Genomic DNA, 21,009 nt, shown 5'->3' with positions numbered 1-21,009 from the left:
CCATTTTTATTTTCCATAATTGTTTCCTTGTTGTCCTCTTTGTCGGGAGAGACGGGCCTTTGAAATGCCAGCTTGTCTGCTGGGCTGAGGGGATGCCGGTGAGGGCTTCTAAGGGGGGACGGACAGGTGAGGAGGAGTGGGGGTGGGACAGGAACAAGAATAAGACATCCCAAGGGGTGGCTTGAGTCTGCCTGAGATTCTCTCTCCCTCTGCTGCTCCCCACCTCGAATAAAATAAGTGAATAAAATCTTAAAAAAAAAAAAAAAAAAAAGAAGAAGAAGAAGACATCCCAAGCCTCAAGGAGTCCCTTTCGGACCACAAAATCTTTGTGTTCTTTCTCCCTCCCTTGGTAGGGATCATCCCCTCTGTATCAGGGAGGCAAGGCATGGAGACCAGCTGGCTCCTACTCAGGGGCCGAGGCCCAGAGACTCCCTCTGCTCCTGGTCCCTGATCCAGGCATGGTTCCCGTGCATCCGGGATCCAAGAACTCAGTCTTCCCCTCATTTATGTAACACTGTCCCCAGGTTTGCATGGGAGTCTGCCAGAGGCTGGGCCCTGGACGTACCAGGTTACTACTTCACTGGCTCCCCTCCCAACCCATGACCTCCATTCATATATGGGGAAATAGGCCAGTAAATGTGCCTAAGGCCACATAGCCAGACAAAGGCAAGGCTGGGGTTCAAACTTGGGAGAGGCTGATTCCCAAGCCCATGTCCATCCTCCCCTCCCGGCTGCTTCCTGCTTAGTCTCAAGCTGTCTCCTTGAACCTCAAATTCAAGCTCACCTTTTCTCATTGCCATCAGCCACCAAAGAATTAGAAGCCCGGGCCCAGGTGGCCCTTGGGAACCCTCAGAAGAACACTGGACCTGCAACATATGAATTTACAATTTTTTTAAAGGTTTTATTTATGTATGTATTTATTTATGTATTTATTTATGCATGTATTTATGAGAGACACAGAAAGTCAGAGATGTAGGCAGAGGGAGAAGCAGGCTCCATGTAGGGAGCCCGATGCAGGACTCGATCCCTGGACCCCGGGATCACGACCTGAGCCGAAGGCAGACGCTCAACCACTGAGCCACTGAGGTGCCCCCAAATTTACAATTTTATAGGTACAGAGACTAAGTGGTACAGAGCTCCATCCTTCTCCTGGCTCAGAATCCATTGCCTTCCCCTCTACATCCAGGCTGAGGGACTGTAAAATTGACAGAGCCCAGAGACCCTTGGGTTTTACCAAACTGGTCTCTTCTTTCCCTAATACCTGCTGCAGGTAACCCTTTTTTCCAACAATCAGCATCCACAAGCCCAAAGATTTTCTGTCTCCAAGCACAGATGTCAAGCAGGGCCTTCCTGGCAGCTCCTGGCACTGGCTGGGCCAGCATCCCTGCGAGGGCCATCACATCACCTTGGATGCAGCCTCAGCAGGCCGCCTGATAGCCTGGTGCCAGGGACGCCTGGCCTTCAGTCCCACAGTGCCACTTGTATGAGGTGTGGGCTCCCACAGTCCCCTCTTTTTTCTTCTTTTTTAAAATTTATTTATTCATTTTAGAGAGAGAGAGCATGAGAGAGCGTGGAGGGGCAGAGGGAGAGAGAGGAGGGGAGAAGCAGACTCCCCGCTGAGCACGGAGCCCGAGGTGGGGCTCGACTCCACTCTCTGTGACATCACAACCTGAGCCGAAACCAAGAGTCCGACGCTCAACCGACTGAGCCACCCGGGGGTCCCTAATCCCCTCTCTTTTCTGACATTTATCATAGAAGCCATGAAACCAGTGTATCATTCAGTGTTTAACACCAGTCTCCCCCAGTAGAAGGAGCTCTCCATGGGGACAGGAGCCGTGATTTGCTTGTGGCTCTGTCTCCAGCACCTAGCACAGCGAGGCGCATGATAAATATTTGCTCAGTGATGACTTTCTCCCTCTGTGCCTCAGTTTCCCATATGTAAGGTGAGGGGAATAAGCAGGGTGACCTCCAAGGCCCTCTCCAGCCCTGACTTGGTGTGATTCCAGGATCAACAAGCAATAAGCCCCTGCCTATGCCCATTATTGTCACCGGCTTTGAGCCCTGCTGCAAGCAGAGGAAGGGCTATAAATAAATAATGACCACATTTAAAATTCATTATTAGATAATTTTTTGAGAACAAGGCCAGAGCAGAAGTATAGAATGGGAAGAAGGCAGAAAAGATGAGCCCAGAAAAGGGAAGCCTTGGACATGGCGTGATAGTAACGAGTATCGTGTGCAATATACTTTATGGTTTACCTTCCACTTTCTCCTCCACGATCCCAAATGAGCCCCCCAGTGCTCTGTGCCATCTATAGAGCAAGGGTGATTACAGTCCCATCATCTAGCAGAGGAAATTGGGGCTCCCTTGGGCCCTCTTGGCTGAGAAAATTTAGATCCCCCTTCGAGACCTCAGGAATCAACCTCTGACGAGCGGCAGGGCCAGAACATGAATCACAATTTCTGACTCCAAATCCAGTGCTCAGGCAACAAGCCAGCCATGTTCTCATCTCAGTGAGGAACACCCATGTCTGCTGTAAGGGGGTCACACGGCCAGGGGCCTTGGCATGCAAGCCACCAGCTGTGGGCAGGCTCCCAGGACAGCCTGTTCCCCCAACGGCTGCTGAGCTGGCGAAACCAAACTGGCCACCTACCCTCCTCACTTACAGTAAACCCCTCCAATTGCAAAAATGGGACCTGAAACTGCCTGGATGGGCTAAGAGCGGAGGGGGTGGCCATCCCGCTGGGCCCAGGGGAGGGGGCCGTCAGAGGAAGGCCCTTCCTGTCTCTGGGGAATGGAACTTCCGCTTTGAGCTGAGAGCAGCAGGCTCCTGGCTCCTGGTCCCACTGCTGCCCAGCCCAGCGGCATCACCGGACGCCAGGTTCCCAGGTGAGGATGGGGCTCGGCCCCCGGGGGGACGGGCCTGCAGGACCAATATGGCCAAGGGTGATGATTTCTGAAGGGTAGCCCTTGTGTCCCCTGCCTCAGAGCCAGCTGGGGCGATTGACAGTGCGGATCCCCAGGGCCCACTCCTAGACCTGGGGAACCAAACCCCCTGGGGGTACGCTTGGGGAGTCCACTGCTCTCCAGGGCCCCAGGTGATGGGAGGCAGCCTAAGATGGGAGCCACCAACATAAGGGCTTTGGAGTCACCAAGACCCAAGCTGAGTGCTGCCTGAGTCTCTTAGATGCTGGTGACCTGGGGCAAGTCACATAACCTCCCTCCACCTACACCCTCTCTGGAGATAACAGAAGCTCTTAGGGTCACTAGGGAGCCCCGAAGGGGATCAGGCTCTCCCGGTGCCTAGCAAACCACCTAGTTCAAGATTTGGCAGAGGCAGGTCCCCCTCCACCCAGCCCAGCATTTCTCCAACACCTGCCTTCTCTCATTTCCTCTCGGGCTGCTGAGAAAGCCCAGCCTGGCTCTTTCAAGCAACTAATTTGACTTGTAGGTGGAGTTGTGATCGGTCATGAGTTAGCCCTGAGTGAACCCGATCATGTTCGTACCAGAGGGGGTGAGATCAGAGACACCACACAAGAAACCTTATTCCTCTGAGACTCCGTCTCCTCTAATCCTCTGGCAGCCCCGACAGGTGGAAGTGACCTTTTGCTGAAGAGGCTCAGAGAGGTTAAGGCACTTGCCTGAGGTCATGCAGCGAGGTGGTGGCTGAGGGGATGTTGGAAGTCCGGTTGGCCTGACTCCAAGTTGGGCGGTGGGGGTGGGAAGGGACTGACAGGGCTGGAAGGAGATGGGAGGGCTGGTCACCCGGGAGAGATGTGAGGAGCGAGGCCAGCGGTGGTGACGGGTGGCGAGGGCAGGGGTCAGACCAGATGAGTCCTAGGTCCTTGCCCAAATCTGAGACTCAGTGGCCCCTGAGATGGGCCAGAACCTGGACCTTCCCACTCCCCCACCCCACTTCCTGCTTCCCTAGGAAGCCCGAATCTCATTGTTGGTCTGGACCCTCTGCTCCCACCCAGCCCCACCCCTTGGTTACAGCTCTCCCACCCCCCGGCTGCACCCGCCTGAGACCTCCTCTCTCTTGAGCCCCGTCTCCCAAAGAGGCTCGATCCTGCTCTACTTTTCCGACCATCCTCTGTCATATCCCAAAGCTTGGGGATTCTTGGATGATGGGGACAATACAAAAATAGCTAATATTCATTTAGCACTTCCAATACGCCAGGCCCTCACTCCTCCATCCTCCCCCCGAGCCTACATGGCAGAGATGAGTATGATCCCCATTTCCTGGAAGGGGAAATGTGCCAGACAGGAGTGACTTGCCTGAGGCCCTCACCGGGAATGGGCAGAGGCCTGATCTGGGCCTTGGCTGTGTTGCCATCCTTCTGACACCGGGGCAGGGGAGGGGGTCCTCTCACCACTGCCTCTGACACACCGTCTGCTAGGCAGCGACAGCAGCAGGAGCAGTTCAGATGGCAGCCCCCTCCCCTGAGCACTGGCCTGCACCCAGCGCTACCTTAGCCCCTGTCAGGCTGTCTGGCCCCAAAGCCCACGTTTGAACCACCAGGCTCAGCAGCCTCTTAACAGAACATCCTGTGAGTTACAAGATCCAGTGGACGTGGGTTGGCATCCCAGCCACAAGGCGGCCATGTGACCTTGATGGGAGCCCCGCCCTCTCAAATACCCCGCTTCCCCACCTGTAGAAGGATAGAGCAGGGTGCTTGACTGGGGGGCTATGGTAAGGACCACATTAAATGAGATAGTGGCACATGTATGTGTGTCCCAGAGCCTGGCTGAGTGCCCAACGCATATGGATTATTGAAGTTGTCCAATCCACCATCCTGTAAAACCTCCAGGAAGAGGGGAAACTGAGACTCATGCAAAGATAAATGCTTTAGGTTAAATTTATATTATGTGAATGTCACCTCAATTTTTAAAAAAGATTTATTTATTTTATTTTAGAAAGACAGAGAGAGGGTGAGCATGAGTGGGAGAGACAGAGGGAGAAGGAGAGAGGATCCCAAACAGACTCTACGTGCTGACACGTAGACACCAGGCTCGATCTCACGACCCCGAGATCATGACCTGAGCTGAAACCAAGAGTCAGGCGCCTCACGGACTGCGCCACCAGGCACTCCTGTTGCCTCAATTTTTTACAACAGTGGAGCAGGGCTGCTGTGAGGATGTAAAGTGGCCCGCTGTGGGAAGAGCACAAGCACCCCGAATTCAGACACTCTCAGGAATGAGAACACTTGCAAGAAAACCCAAAGCCCGAGAACCACAGCATTGACCTCCCATTCCTCTGACCTCTCACTCCCCTCTGGCTACACTGGACCCCCACCAGGTCCTTGACACCGGGTCCTCCAGGCAGTCCTGCCTCTGGGCCTTTGCCCCCATTTCCTTTCCTCTCCAAATATTCTTGCTCCAGGTCTGTACCTACAAGTCTCAGCCTTAACAGCACTTCTCAGAGATGCTGTCCACCCCACCCCACCCCAGAAAAACCATCCACCACCCCCTGAACCCCCCGTTACTCTCCCTCTCGCTCCAGGCACCCCTGCGTTTCCTACAGAGCACTCTGCACAATCTCTAAGTACCTCCACTTACTTGTAGGTTGACCTGTTTATGACTTGTATGTCCCCCTGCCCCTGGACCGCCAGCTCCGTGGACGCAGGACCCAGCGCAGGGCCTGGTCTGGTGGCTAGGACACGCTCAGTGAACATATGAATGGGAGAATGAATGACTGAACAAATGCTAGGAGTCTCCATGGTAGTAACCTGTTCTGTCTTCTTGTCCTCCCGCAGGAGGTGGCTGAGACAGGGCGGTGATGAAGACCCCGAGGGGCGGCATTCTGGCACTGCTGCTGCCGCTGCTCCTGGGTCTGCTCGAGGTCTCCTGGGCCCAGAGCTGTACCGGACACCCCGCCATCCCTGGCATCCCGGGCATCCCCGGGGCACCAGGCACTGATGGCATACCCGGGACCCCGGGGACAAAGGGAGAGAAAGGTACTGCAGGCTTTGGGGATTCGCTTGTGCCTCCTACCTCCTGGTCATCGCTGCCTACCCGAGAGATAGAGAGATGGCAAGAGCACTAGCAAATCCTTCTGCCTGCCAAGCCCCCTCCACCCCACGATGGCTTTACACAGAGAGAATGCTGATTCCCATTTTACAGCCAGGAACACTGATGTCCAGAAAAGCTACTGGCTAGCCCAAGGAAGCCCAGTAAATGTTGAGACCGAGACCAGACCATGGCTCTCTCACCCCCAACTCCAGGTAGAGAGAGAGCACAACTGCAGGCATGCAGCCCCAGACTGCACCCCCCGGCTGGGGGTGGCTTCCCCTCTCTGAAATGGGGTCTCCTCACCTATAAAATGCAGGCAGATACTTTGTGGGGTTGTCACAGGGTTCAAATGAGACTTCCCACAGAGACACCTCCCTGTAAAATGTTCATTTAACCCAAACCAAGCCCTGTCCTCACTTAAATCACATGTAATCGTCACGATCCTGCAAAATAGCCTCATCCCCATTTTCCAGAGGAGGAAGCTGAGCCCCGGAGAATGTGACTCCGTCGAGGTAGGCAGGACTAACCATGGCAGGTGCGGCAGGAGAAGTACGTCTCTGTCCCCTGGGCCCACGCTCCCAGCCCCATACTCCGCTACCTCACTGGAGAAGACGTCTGTTCCCACACTGTGCCCAACAGAGGGGGAGCGGCTGCCGGGAGTGGCCGTGAGAAGGTTCCAGGGCCCACCTGCAGGCTCCGCAGGAAAGGATGCCGGGATTGATTAGAGCTGTCTGCCCTGGGCCGGGGAGTAGAGGGATGACACGAGTGCCAAGGATTCAGTATCGAGCTCCAGGCCGGAAGCAGGGAGCCTCTGTGAGCTGGTGAGGAGGGCAGGCCCAGCACCTTTCCTAGGGAGACGCTGCTGTCCACGCCCGGGCGTCAGTCCGTGCACGTCCCATTGCAGCCAGGCACATCACAGACTCAGAAAGTGGGGCTGGAAGGAGACCCCCCACCTCCTTTTCCCTGAGGCCCAGACAGGAGCAGGGACGTGTCAGAGGTCACACGGCCAGGCTCCCGGCCTCCCAGCCCAGGGCTCTTTCCTTTGGCTTTCAGGAATCTCTGACCCGTCATTTCTCTTGTCTCCCCTTTTCCAGGGCTGCCAGGGCTGGCTGGAGACCACGGCGAGTTTGGGGAGAAGGGAGACCCAGGGATTCCTGGGACACCAGGCAAAGTAGGCCCCAAGGGCCCCGTGGGCCCTAAAGGTTCCCCAGGTCCCCCCGGAGCCCGCGGTGCCAAGGGTGAATCGGGAGACTATAAGGCCACCCAGAAGATCGCCTTCTCCGCCATGAGGACCATCAACATCCCCCTGCGGCGGGACCAGACCATCCGCTTCGACCACATGGTCACCAACGAGAACCGCAACTACGAACCCCGCAGCGGCAAGTTCACCTGCAACGTGCCCGGCATTTACTACTTCACCTACCATGCCAGCTCCAGAGGGAACCTGTGCGTGAACGTCATGCGGGGCCGGGAGCGCATGCAGAAGGTGGTCACCTTCTGCGACTACGTCCAGAACACCTTCCAGGTCACCACGGGCAGTGTGGTCCTCAAGCTGAGCCAGGGGGAGAACGTCTACCTGCAGGCCACAGACAAGAACTCCCTGCTGGGCATGGAAGGTGCCAATAGCATCTTCTCCGGCTTCCTGCTCTTCCCGGATGCAGAGGCCTGAGCTGTGGGGCTGAATCCCTTCCTCCCCCACCCCCCCAGCAATGCTCACTTTACCCCCAACACCACCCACACCCGGCCAAAGCACACAGTAGGGCTCCACAGATGTTGCTGAGTGAATGAGTAAATAAACTCTTCAAGGCCCAAGGACAGCGGTCTAATCCAACTCTGTGTCCCAACACCTGGCACACGGTAGGTGCTCAGAAATGCTGCTTGAATGCTGGTTGAATGAATGAATGAATGAATGACCTCTGAAAACAGAAAGTCTATCTGATGGGAGGCGACTGGAGAGTCAGGCTCTGTGCCCAGCTCTGTGCCTGCCACACAGTGGGAGATGGGAAGGGAGCACCATCTATCGAGCACCTCCTATGCCCGGAGCACTGGACTAGACCCTTCTATTCTCTCATTAAGCCTCACAGTCATCCTGGGAGATAGGTTGCCCTGCGCCCAGTTTACAGAGGAGAAAACTGAGGATCAGAGGGAGGGAGGAAGGGATCATCCTCCACCCCACAAGCAGAACTGGGTCTACCCACTGATGACCCAAGATCTCTTTCAAGGCAGCACTATTGAGGCCAGCCACTACAGAGGTTTTCTCGTCTTCTTTTTTTTTAAGATTCATTTATTTAATTGAGAGAGAGAGAAAAAAAAAAAGAAAAGAAAGAGAGAGCGAGAGCAAGCATGCAAGCAGGGGAGGGGCAGAGGCAGAGTGAAAGAGAGAGAGTGAGAGAGGAGAGAGAGAGAATCTCCCGAAGACTCCACGCTGAGCGCAAAGCCTGACGCAGGGCTCGATCCCACAACCCTGAGATCATGACCTGAGCCGAAATCAAGAGTCGGACACTTCACTGACTGAGTCACCCAGGCACCCCACTTACAGAGGTTTTCTGCTTATAACGTCACATACCCCCACCCAAGGGATCAAAGGGTCCTCCCGCAATGATCTAACTGACCCTGAAACAAAGACCCTACCCCTCCTGATTCTCCTCACACTCCCCCCACCCCAAAACCTTCCTGGCCGCACATGCTCGGCCATCCAGTTAGAACAAAAATGTCACTCCCTTGCTCAATAACCTTCCGTGGTTCCCCTGACAACTGGGTAGAGTCCCAGCCCGTGAGTCTGGCCGTCCAGTCCCACCCCTACCCCTCCTGGACAAAGACTATCTCCACTGGGGACCACCAGGCCCTCTACCTGTCAGGCCAACCCCGTGCTGCCCCAGCTTGGTGCCCCCTACCCCCTTTTTAAAGATTTTATTTATTTATTCATGAGAGACGCACAGAGAGGCAGGGACACAGGCAGAGGGAGAAGCAGCCCCCCCGCAGGGAGCCCGATGTGGGATTCAGTCCCGGGTCTCCAGGATCACACCCTGAGCTGAAGGCAGATGCCCAACCGTTGAACCCCCCGGAGGGTTCCCAGCTCCGTGCCCTTATGCTCACAGTTCCCTTCTGCTCCGCCTCCCTTACCGTCCTACACAGCCCCACTCAGGCCACATCACCTCCCTGCGGCGGAGCCCTCCCTGCCCTCACTCTTCTTGCTCCTCTGACCTCCCCACCCCATTCCTCACCTGTGTGGGGCTGAGCACACACAACCTGCATCTGCTTCTCACTCGTGCCCAGTCCATCTGCCCAGCTAGGCGGCGAGCTCCTTACCCTGCCCACCCCCACACCCACAGCGCCCGATATGCACAGTAGCCGCTCCGTAAGGACACGGCACCTAACTGGCCAAGGACACAGGACAGGAAGGAGCAAGCCTGTAGCAATGACAGCAGCTCATAAGGCCCGAGCTCACCTTCTGCAAGCGTTTCTCCTGTACTAGTCACAACGGGCCTAGGGAGCGGCTCTCAAGCTGCAGGAGCATCAGAGTCCCCCAGGAGTGCTTCCCAGAATTCGTATTTCTTCCCAGCTGCCCTGTCCTGTTGCCACTCAGGACCACACTTCACAAACCACTGCTTTAATCTTCTTGCTCCCATTCCCTAGATAAGAACACTGAGGCTCAGGGAGGGGAAGGTCTAGGATTTAGATCTTATGTAACCCAGCGGTCCCCGTGTTCAGCTCTGTCCCCTGTTGGCCAGACCCGAGGCCTGGGCCTGCAGGTGGAGGCAGATCTCAGAGCAGCATGGACAGGCTCTGCTGAATGTCTGCCTCCTCCTGGCTCCGGTGCCACTTCTGCCCCAGTTGATCCTGACCAGTGTGCCCCTCCTGGTGGCCCATGATGCTTTGAGCCAGGTAAGAAGAGGAAAGGAGGGGCAGCCCCCGTGGCTCAGCAGTTTAGCCCCGCCTTCGGACCGGGGCGTGATCCTGGAGACCTGGGATCAAGTCCCACGTCGGGCTCCCTGCATGGAGCCTGCTTCTCCCTCTGTCTATGTCTCTGCCTCTCTCTCTGTGTGTCTCTCATGAATAAATAAATAAAATCTTTAAAGAAAAAAAAAAAGAAGAGGAAAGGAGGGTAAAGGGCAAAGAAAACGGCAGGTAGGGGCTGAATGACAATAATAATAGCTCACACGGTGCACAGCTCTGAGCACTCATGTTAACTCTTGTAACCTTTACAGTTATGTTCCCCTTTCACAGATGGGAACACCGAGGCACAGAGCAGTTAAGTGACTTGCCCAACATCGCACAGTTAGTAATAGAAACAGGATTCAACGCGAGACAACTGAGCTCCAGAGGTCATGCTCCTGGTCACTGCTCTGCCACAGCAGGCGGGAAGCATCCCGAGGGGCTGTGCGGGGTAGCAGTTAAGGGCACGAGCTCTTGAATCAGGCAGACCCAAGTTCAAGTTCTGCCTGGGCTTCTTACCAGATGTGTGACCATGTCAAGGGACTGCCCCCATTTTCCTCTCTTACAAACAAGATAGCCATGAGCATCCTGACATGCATCCTTGATTTTCTCTCAGATTAAATTCCTCGAAGTGGACTCCCTAAGGGCAAGGATGTGCAAACGTTGAAAGCTTTGAAGTGTGTTTCCAAATGCAGGGGTGGGCGCTTAGGCCAGCTCCAGGCTCGCTGCCGCCAGGGGGGAGCAGACACCACAAGAAGGACAGCCTGAAAGAGGGGTCGCTGGACGGGTGGGTGAGGTGGGGCCTGGATGGTGGGAGCTCCACCTTCCTCTCTCTCTCTACTCCGCAAGCCCACCCCACTACCAGCCTGGGCTATGAGCTTCCGAGGTGGGTCTGAGGGTCAGCTTTGAAGACCTGGTGACCTCAAAGCGTGGTTCCAGCCTCGGTTATCAGTGGGGAACGTATCAGAAATGCAGATTCTCGAACCCCGGGCTGGGCGACTCAGACTCCAGGGATGAGGCCCTGCAGTCTGCGTTTCTCCAGCCCCACAGGTGATTTTGAGAGAGCGAAAGTGTGAGAATTACTGCTGTAGATCAGGGGTTGCCAAACTTTTTCTGTAAAGAGGCACACAGGAACAGTTTCAGGCTTTGTGGGGCCATCCAGTCTGTGCTGCAGCTACTCAGGCCTGCTCGATGCCTGGAAATAACCAGAGACAATATATAAATAAACGAGAATGGCTATGTTCCAATCAATCTTTATGGACATTGGCATGAGAGTCTTACACTCCTTTCACGTGTCACAAACATTTTTTCTTTTGATTTCTCTTCATCCATTTGGAGCTGTAAAAGCCATTCTTAGGTAACAAGCTGCACACAATCTGTGGGCTAGATTTGCCAACCTGCTGCAGACCTGGGTATGGTTCTGGATGCAGAAGAAGAGGAGGGGAAACTTGAACCCACGAGCTCCTTCCATTAGGCTGGTCTGCAGAGCTCCAATCTTGGGGCATGGACGGAAAGTCTCTCGTTGCTCTCGACTATAAAACGGGCATTGCCATCCCTGCCCTGAGTGATCTGAGGCCCTGGATCTCCAATTGTAGGAAAATGAAATCCCCTGGAGGCTTGCTGGTGTCTAGGCCCCATCACAGAGGTTCTGATTCTGTAGAATCTGGAGGAACCTGGGAATCTGCACTTCGTGTTTGAGACTCCAACGCAGGGGGCTCTCTCCACCCCATCCCACCCCCCCGCATGTAAAGGCTGAGCTAATGATTCCGAAAGTGTGACCATGAGTAACCTCATGTCTGTCCACAGAAGCCCGTGGGCTATATGGGGCTGAGGGAGGAAGGGGGGACAGACTTCTTATCCATTGGAACACATACAAGATGAGGAATGCAGCAAAGAAGGAAAGCCTGGGGGCTCGGGAATTGGAAGGACAGAGAAGCTGTATTTTTTTTCATTTTTTAAAGCTTTATTTTATTTTATTTAAAGATTTTATTTATTCATGAAAGACACAGAGAGACAGAGACACAGGTAGAGGGAGAAGCAGGCTCCACACAGGGAGCCCGGCGTGGGACTCCATCCAGGGACTCCAGGATCACACCCTGGACTGAAGGCGGCACTAAACCGCTGAGCTACCCGGGCTGCCCCGAGAAGCTGTATTTAAATCCCACCTCTGCACTTATAGGCTCTGTGTTCTCCAGCTAATCACTTAACCTCTCTGGGTTATAGTTTCCTCATCTGTAACATGAGGGTGATAATCATATCCACCCCAAAAAGCTGAAGAGAGTTAAGTGAGATTCTATGTGCAAAGCCCATGGCACACGGGAAGTCCTCCACAAGAATCCACCACAGCCACTGGTGGGTTGTAATTAGAATTGAGGTGCTGGAGGGGCAGGGCTCCTCACACTTCAATATGCACCTGGAGTCTTGGTAAAATGTGTATTCTGATTCAGGAGGCCTAGGGTGGGGCCTGAGAGTTCGCTTTTCTAACAAGCTGGGAGAGGGGATGTGTCGATGCCACTGAGCCAGGGAGCACTATGGAGGTGGCCAGGGCTACGCCAGGGAGCACACTGAGGTGGCTGGGGCTGAGCCAGGGAGTACTCTGGAGGTGGCCCAGGGCTGGCCCAGGGAGCACTCTGGAGGTAGCTAGGGCTGGGCCAGGGAGCAGACAAAGGAAAGGAAGAAGGATAGGCAGTCAGTTTCCTGCCCCCGAGCACCCCTTGCTCTGGGCACTGCAGCCTCACCCCATTTCTCCTCCACATCCACGCCTCTCCAGTCTCCTGCTGACGACAGGACACCAGGTGCCCTGCCTTCAACTGCCCCCACCCAACACACACACAAACCCATGCCCTCCTCATAGAGCAAGCTGCAAGCTGCGTTTATTTTTGCACGTAGCCAGGAGGCATTCTCATAGACAACCCTGTTGGCCAGATGCAGGAGAAAAGCGGGTGTTTGTTCAAGAAATCCAGCAGGGCCCACCCAGGGAGGGACACCCACAGCGAGGGGACCTGGCAGATGCAATCCCCTGGATGGCAAGTCAAGAGCTCCCAGTTCTAGGCTGGCTAAGAACCTGACTTGCTGTGTGGCCTGAGATGAGTCGCTACCCTTCTCTGAGGCTCAGAGTTCCCCCTAGAAAGAGGGGGGTGAACCAGATCAGCAGCATCGGACTTGCTTGGGACAGACACAGATTCTCAGGCTCACCCCACACCTACTGACCAGAAACCTAGGGGACACCTAAGGATGTCACAAGGGAGAAGAGCTCTGACAGGGTCAGGATGGGGGAGGAAGCTGTGGCCAAGTGCCCCATCATACCTCACCTATACCCAGCAGCCCCACCTACACAGAACACAGCGAGGACCCAGGTGGGAACAAAGGAGGCCAGACAGGGACATGCCACAGTCCAGGGAGCCCAGAAGATTCATGTTTATCAGATGAATGAAGGAAAGCATGGGTGGACGGATTCATTTTTTTTTTTAAGATTTTATTTATTTATTCATGAGAGACACAGAGAGAAAGGCAGAGACACAGGCAGAGGGAGAAGCAGGGTCCCCATGGGAAGCCCGATGCTGGACTCGATCCAACCTCCTGGGATCACGCCCTGGGCCAAAGGCAGACGCCCAACCACTGAGCCACCCAGGCATCCCGTGGATTTGTTTATTGATTGAATCTTTCTTACTCCAGAGGGTGCAGTGCCTACAGACAGATATGCATAATGTATGCTAAGGAAATAGTTCAATGGAAGGAAGAAAGGCAAAATGTAAGGAATGCCAAAATCACGTCCCTCCTGGGGCACCTGGGTGGCTCAGTCGGATAAGCATCTGACTCTTGGTCTCAGCTCAAGTCATGATCTCGGGGTCGGGAGATGGATCCCTGCATCAGGCTCTGCACTGAGCGTGGTACCTGCTTAAGATTCTCTCTCTCCCTCTGCCCCTACCCCCGTCTCTCCCAATAAATTAAAAAAAAAAAATAAATAAATAAACAAACAAACAAACAAACATGATGTCCTGCCTAGAAGGAGAGGCCGTGTAATAATATTTCCTAGGCCCTTGGGGCAATTTCGATGTGAAGGTTTGGCATTTGCACGGTAAACAAAGGCAGGCAGGGAGAAACATAACTGAGGTCATGGAGGTCATTTAATTCTCGCAACCACCCCCCACCCGACACGGGCGCTGTCGCCCCCACTCAGGTGCACAGAGGCTACGGCTTACGCCCCGATGACGCAGCAAAGAAGTGAGGCTCGCGGGCGCTCCAGAGAGACGCGCCAGCCACGAGCGTGCAGGTCCGCGTGGAACAGAGTTTCTTGAGAGCCTCCTTCCTCCCTTCCGTTCTAGATCTTCCAGCCTCCCCCACCCAGGCTTCCTGCAGCCTGTCACAGCATCTTCTCACCTGGCCCTCTGGTCATGTGTTGTCCCCATGAGCTCTTACAGCATCTGGGGAGCGGGGACGACATAAACGAGGCCACAGCAGAACGAGGGGAAGAGAAGCAGATTGTGGCGCACGAGCACCTGCTGTGCATCACAGATCCCTGTATGGCCCGGGATCCGCTGCACGTTCCCTCCTGGCTTCTCACAAGGGCCCCCCTCGGCCTCAAATCCGACTTTGCTGGGCAAGGAAGGCACCCCTGCTCCGTCAAAGGGAGCTGCGTTGGCTCGTAGTGGTGTGAGCACTACGTGTGTGTGAAGTGCCTGCCTGACACCCGGTAGGCACACAGCCACGCGTGCCTGTCAGAAAGAACCATGCGCCACACCCAGCACATAGTAGGTCCTCAACTAATACTAGCCTTGTCATCTATAAAGTGAGACCACTGGTTGTTGTGACGTTCCTTCGGATGGGCTACCGGGGTAAAAGCTTTGCAAATGCAAAGGTCCTGTGCTCACCATGGGACAAATGTCCCCTTGTCCTCCAGCGTGGGCTGGTAGCTGGGGAGGACGGTGTGGGCCTGTCTGCAGGCTCCATTCCTGACGCAGCCCCTCTGGGGCAGCCCTGCCTACCGGCCCAGGAAGCCACGAGAGAGACAGCTGGGCCCTCGTTAAAAAGGCGTCTGAACACCTTGTTCAGAACACGTCGGCTAATGGGATTAACGACAGTTACATAAATGTCAGCTTTGCCGGGACCCACCCCAGCTGGTTTCCGGGGGGGAAGAAGACCTGAGAGATCTGTCTTCATGGCTTCTGTGCCACGGCCCAGGCCATCGACGGCCTGTACAGAGCGGTTCGCAGGGCTGGACGTCTGGGCAGAGCCTGCGAGGAGCGGCGAGCAGGACAGTCTGCTTTCAACCAGGAGGATAATAGGGTGACCCGGAGTCACCTGTCCCCTTAGAGCCGGCTTCCTCACCTATAAAATGAGGACAATTAAAATCAAATAAAATAGGGACAATAATCGATGTGCCATGGGCTTTTGCAAAGATAAAAATAACATTTGTAAGGTACCCGGGGCAGTGCCTGGCACAGAGGAAGCGCTCGCCGCAATCAGGAAAACGAAACAGACTCTGGGAAATCAAGCTGCACGCCTTGTATACAAAGGTGCTCAGTGAATATCCCTTTAACTGGATCCAGGCTGGTAGGGACTTTGAGATTCTCATGAAGTGATACCGAAAATAGGTAATAGGGACAGAGTAAGGTTCGAGAGCACTGATCCCAGAGTCACCGACCCACTGTGTGACCTCTGTTAAGTGATTCTACCCTCTGGGACTTGGTTGCCTCATCTGTATAATGGGGGGGCTGATCCCTGGCCTGCCCAGGCCCTTCCTTCTGGACAATGTGATTAAGTTGAAGACTGGCCTGCCAGGTCCCTGCCGGCCCTGATGCACAGGGCAGAGAACATGCTCAGGTTTCGGTGTCCGGCAAGTCTGGGTTTGACTCCCGCCCCCACCCCTCCACCCCTGCCCCGCCATGGGCTGTGGGACTATGAGCCCGTCCCCTCACAGCTTGGGCCTCCATATGCTCAGTAGGATTGGGCATCAGTTATGACCAAGCCCCCAGGGGCAGCCTAGGGGAGAGAAACAACACCAGACTGGCAGCCAGAGATCTGGGTTCAAGTTCTGGCCTGAGCATCTCCTTGCCATGTGGCTTTGTGAACCACCTTTCCCTTCACGGGCCTCAGTTTCCCCATCTGTAACACAAAGAAGCGAGACCGCATGATCTCTGGGTCACTTCAATTCGGGCACGTCAGGACGCTGGAGTGGCTCAGCAATTGAACATCTGCCTTCAGCCCAGGGTGCGATCCTGGGGTCCCAGGATCGAGTCCCACATCGGGCTCCCTGCATGGAGCCTGCTTCTCCCTGTGCCTGTGTCTCTGCCTCTCTCTGTGTCTCTCATGAACAAATAAATAAAAATCTTAAAAACAAAATTCAGGCACATCGAATTTCTTCCAGGAAGTGACATCACGGTTGGGACTGGGCTACGGGAAAAGGCAGAGTAATGATGAACCGAAGGGCAGAGTCATATGGTGGGAGAAGCCCCTGGATGCTGGTGGAGTCCCTGAGTTCCCCGGCAGAGTGACACATAAGCCCAGAGCTGGGGTGAGTTCATCGAGCTACAACCCCAAGCCCCAGACAGAGGCGACATGAGGAAGCCAGCATCCCCGGACTCAGGAATCGTGGGATGGGGTGGGGGAGACCCCTTTCCTAACCGCTTCTTAACCTCAGAAGCAGAGAATAAGAGCAGCTAGCATTGACTAGGCTCCTCCTTTGTTCCAGGCTCTGTTTTCAACACTTTCTGTATCTCAACTTGTTTAATTCCCATGAGGCAATCACTGATGTTCTCATACCCATTTCACAGAGATGGAAACTGAGGTCCAGGGAGGCCATGTAACTTGGCCAAGACCTCACAGCTCGTACACGGCAGAGCTTGGACGCGAACTAAAACAGTGTGGTCCCTAAGCTGCTCTCTTCGAGTATTGATGATGAAACATTTAATGAGCACCTACTGTTTAACAGGTTCTAAGTATTCATCTTTATAGAGTGATCTCTATTTTTTTTAAAGATTTTATTTATGTATTTAAGAGAGAAAGAGAGAGCATGAGCAGGGGGAGTGGGAGGGGCAGAGGGAGAGGGAGAAGCAGGCTCCCCCCTGAGCAGGGAGCCCAAGGCAAGGGTCAGTCCTGCGGGGCTCAATCCCAGGTCCCCAGGACCATGACCTGGGCCGAAGGCAGACGCTTAACTGACTGAGCCACCCAGGCGCCCCGAGGGTGATCGCTGTTAGCTGTAATGGTACCGGCATCATACAACATGTTAATCATATTTTGCAGAGAAGGAAATGAAGGCCCAGAGAGGTGCAGAGCCTGCCCCTAATCACACAGCCAGAATGTGGCTAACCTGGGATTCTGAGTCAGACCTGCCTGTGTCCGGGGCCTGTGCTCCTTCGACGCCACCAGGCTGGACAGGACCCCTCCCCAGAAACTCTGAAGGGGTGCTAACACTGGCATCAAGAGTGACACAACCACGGCTGTGTAAAACGTGATGAAAGCCCTTTAGGCCCTACCCCAGAGCCAGAGAGGAGGGGCCCAGGACAGAGCGAGGTGGTGGGGAGAGCCCCACCAAGGAAGTCTGGGAACTCTGAAGAGCTGCCGTGAAGGTCACACAGCATCAGAGTCCTGAGTGCAGGTGTCCTTATTGAGTGCCTGCTGTGTCCAAGGCATCAGACTAAATTCTTTGTCTTTAGGTAAGCGAGTTCTTACCTGTGATGTAGGTGCCATTATTGTCACCCTCATTTTCTGGATAAGGAAGCTGAGGCTCAGGCAGGTGGAGCCATCAGTCCAGGGTCACACACGTAGCAGGAGGCAAGCTCGGGTCCTTGCGTCTCAAAGGCAGTGCCTTTCAACAGGGCAAATCTTCCCTCCTGAGTTCAAGGGTTCAACCCATCAAAAGCGCATGGTTTCTAGTGCCAGGCGGGTACGTCGTACGTGGAGGGCCGCCCTGCCCCCTCCCGGCTCCCTCCCAGGGCCCTCAGGGGGTTAACCAGCCTGTCAGACCCATCCTCTCCCCCGCATTATGAGGACCAGACCGGCGGCTCCTTGCTCCCGGCAGCCGATGGGTTCTCTGCTCAGTGGTTCGCGCTCCAGATATTAAATTACTCATAAAATATTTGGCCTGTCCCCAAAGTGGCTGCTGCCTCCTGCCTGCGCCTGCTGCTCACCCCCCACTACCAGGTCAAGTTCTTCAGTGTTGCGGGGAGGCTCGGAATATGAACCTAACTTCATCCGGCATTAGCCTATGTGAGTTCATCCGGGAGCCCTCGAGGGAAGAGACTCTGGTAGGGTTGGGATTTTTCAGGGGCAGGGATCCTGCCTGTGACCCTCACTCTGGGTTTGCCAGGCCTGGCCCGAGCTGAGGCTGCTCCCCCAAATCCTGATAACCGCAGGGTATGAAGCACCCAGAACCCCTGACTACCCCATGTCCCTTAAGACAAGGCCAAGGGTGATCTGGACTAGGTTCCCATTGTCTGAGGGGCCAGTGGTCTCGCCTCTCCTCCTCCCTCCCCCACTCGGTTGTCATGGTAACCACAGTGGGGGGTGGGAGGCTGGACCGCTCAGCTCCTGGCCAGGCTACCCAGCATGCTCTGCTTTCACCCAGTTTTCTCCCTCGCTGCCCTTGGGCAGGCAGGGGGGTGGGGTCGATCCTGCCCTGTCACCAGCCTACGGATGGATGGACGGTTCACATCCAAGGGTCACCACCTCCAGCCCCTGCCTTCAGGCAGGAGGTTTTCCTGCACCACCCTCAGGAACGGGACTTTTATGAATGTGGTTTGACAGAGAATGATTTGGGGGGTCTCTTTTGAGCCCCCTGGAGTTAATGAAGTCAGTTAAGCCCTGGGATTAGAAGGTCGGGGTCACGGGTACAGCCCATGTTTGCAGAGCAACACCCCATCCCACCCCTAGCTCCCACCAGCTGTTTCAGAAATGCCTGGTGCCGGTTGTCTAGGGAACTGATGAAGGGGTGTGGATCGGGGCCTGGCAACCCCAATCCCAAGTACCACAATCGTAGTCCCTTAGAACCCACACCCTGCAGTCTGGGCATCAAGAACCTCACCCCTTTTTTCTGGCCACGAGAAGACACATTTTTACAGTAGTAGTACCTGTATTAGCAAGTTCTCATCACCCTGGCTTGGGGGTTCATAAATTCAGCACCCAAAGAAACTGGGTCTTGGCCTTTATCATGGCTCCTCTATTGGGGGTACACTGCCACCAGGTGGCAGTAGCCACCGCGAAGGTGTAGGGTTTCCCTGAGATTCCAGAAGGTGGTTCTCCAGTTTATATTTCTCCACCGCAACCTATAAAATATAACGCCATTGCTTTTTTTACTTTTATATTAAGGATATAGGATTATAAATAGCTGAAGTTAAGCAGACTTTAAACAAACTGCATTTTGGCAGTACAACAGCAGATAGCACAGACTCAGGGACCAGACTGCCTGACTTCAAATCCTGGCGCAGCCACTTGCTAGCTGTGTACTCGGGCGAGTTATTTGCTCCCTCTGTGCCTCAATGTCCTTCTCCGCAAAATGGAGAGGATAGAAGGTACCTCCCGTATAGGGCTGTTGTGAGGACTTACCGAGTTCATGCACATGCGGTGCTTAGCAGCGTCTGGAACAGCATTAAGCTCTCAAAAGATGTTGGTTATTAATATTTAAAGATGATGCATGAGAGCAAAGTTTCAAAAATAATTTGTAATTTGGGATCCACAGGCTTATTGTTCTCTATTTGGTCTTTAATCTGGTGTTTCTAATCTGGTGATTCGTTTCAGGGCTGCACTGCCAGGCACCCACAATCTGCCCAGATGCTGCCTCCAGCTTGCTGAGCCCCACATTCAAGCCTATATCCAAATGCTTACACCTCCTAAGTGTCTGTGGGATCTGCTCGCTCCACTCCAGACTCAACTGACAGCCTAATCTCACTCCTGAACCTCTGCCATTGTCTCCTGTCTCTTGACCTGCTCCCCGCAGACCCCATCTCTTCACGGTAGCCCCAGTGATTTTTCCCCTGCTCAAATATCCTGCATGGCTCCCCAGCACCTCCAGGACAAAAGTCCAGGCTCTGTAGCTGAGTCCCACTCCACCCCACTTCCCTCTGCAGCTTCATCTGCCTCCCTTTGCTGTGAGAACGCCATGCTCTTGCCCCAGAAGACTCCTTGCAGGTCCCCCAAAGCCTCAGGCTCTCTTAGGCTCTAGGCCTACGCAGGGGGGCTGTTCCCTCTTCCCCCATCTCCTCTTCTCTCCCCTGTCTGCTCAGCTTCAAGATTTGGTTCCTGTATCCTTTCACTGGAAAGTCTTTTCTGATCCCTCTGCAGCTTCCAGATAGGGTAAAGACCCTTCTTTGCGTGCCCTGACCTGTCTGCGTGCCAGAAAGGGCCTGCCCTCATCCATCCATACCCAAGGAGATGCCCCGCACACAGCAGGCCCTCCGTGAACCTCTGGGGAGCAGATCCAGGCTGGCCATTCCATCCCGTTCAGCCTAAAGTGCCCTCTTTCCCATCTTCTGTGTCCCCAGTACGTTCTAGTCAACCTTCCAGGCCTGGCTAAATGTCACTTTCTCAGAGCCTTTTGGTCACCCTGGCCCCCAGTTTTATCCCTGCATGACATAGTTCACTCCCTCCCCCAGCAGACAAATGCAACAGGCACAAAATCAATACCTGGACCCTCCCCCCACCCCCAGCTGAAGTCACAGGCCCTAGAAGAGGGCCCGGCACACACTCAGAGTTTGAGAAACACACCGAGTGCATGAACAGACCAAGGACAGAATTATAGTCCAGACCAATGGGATTTTTTATTTTAAAGATTTTATTTATTTATTTATTTATTTATTTATTTATGAGAGAGAGAGAGCACACAAGCAGGAGGAGGGGCAAGAGAGGGGGAAGCAGGCTCCCTGCTCAGCAGGGAGCCTGATGAGGGGCTCGATCCCAGGACCCTGGGACCACGTCCTGAGCTGAAGGCAGACGCCTAACGACTGAGCCACCTAGGAGCCCCTAGACCAATGGTTTTTCAACCAAAGTGATTTTGCTCCCCAGGTGACATTTGGCAATGTCTGGAGACATTGTCACACGGTTGGGAGGGGGGCAGATTTGCTACTCAG

The 21,009-nt window shown here is 54.5% G+C and overlaps 1 protein-coding gene and 1 long non-coding RNA gene across 2 annotated transcripts; both read left to right on the top strand.

The window, feature by feature from the left end:
* The first annotated feature begins 2,696 nt into the window (after positions 1–2,696).
* Positions 2,697–7,825, top strand: C1QB (complement C1q B chain). The gene is made up of 3 exons (XM_072827897.1): positions 2,697–2,887; positions 5,755–5,955; positions 7,105–7,825. The coding sequence occupies exons 2-3, from the start codon at positions 5,778–5,780 to the stop codon at positions 7,677–7,679; spliced, it is 753 nt and encodes a 250-aa protein (XP_072683998.1). The 5' UTR covers positions 2,697–2,887; positions 5,755–5,777; the 3' UTR covers positions 7,680–7,825.
* Positions 7,826–17,690: 9,865 nt separating this feature from the next.
* On the top strand, positions 17,691–20,230 carry LOC140634232 (uncharacterized). The gene is made up of 3 exons (XR_012031747.1): positions 17,691–17,831; positions 18,042–18,154; positions 19,682–20,230. It is a non-coding gene; the product is annotated as an uncharacterized lncRNA (long non-coding RNA).
* Positions 20,231–21,009: the final 779 nt, after the last annotated feature.

The sequence above is a fragment of the Canis lupus genome, chromosome 5, assembly GCF_048164855.1.
Source record: "Canis lupus baileyi chromosome 5, mCanLup2.hap1, whole genome shotgun sequence".
Classification (NCBI taxonomy): Eukaryota; Metazoa; Chordata; class Mammalia; order Carnivora; family Canidae; genus Canis; species Canis lupus.
Note: the sequence above shows the minus strand (reverse complement) of the source record. Positions and strands in the feature narration are given on the sequence as shown.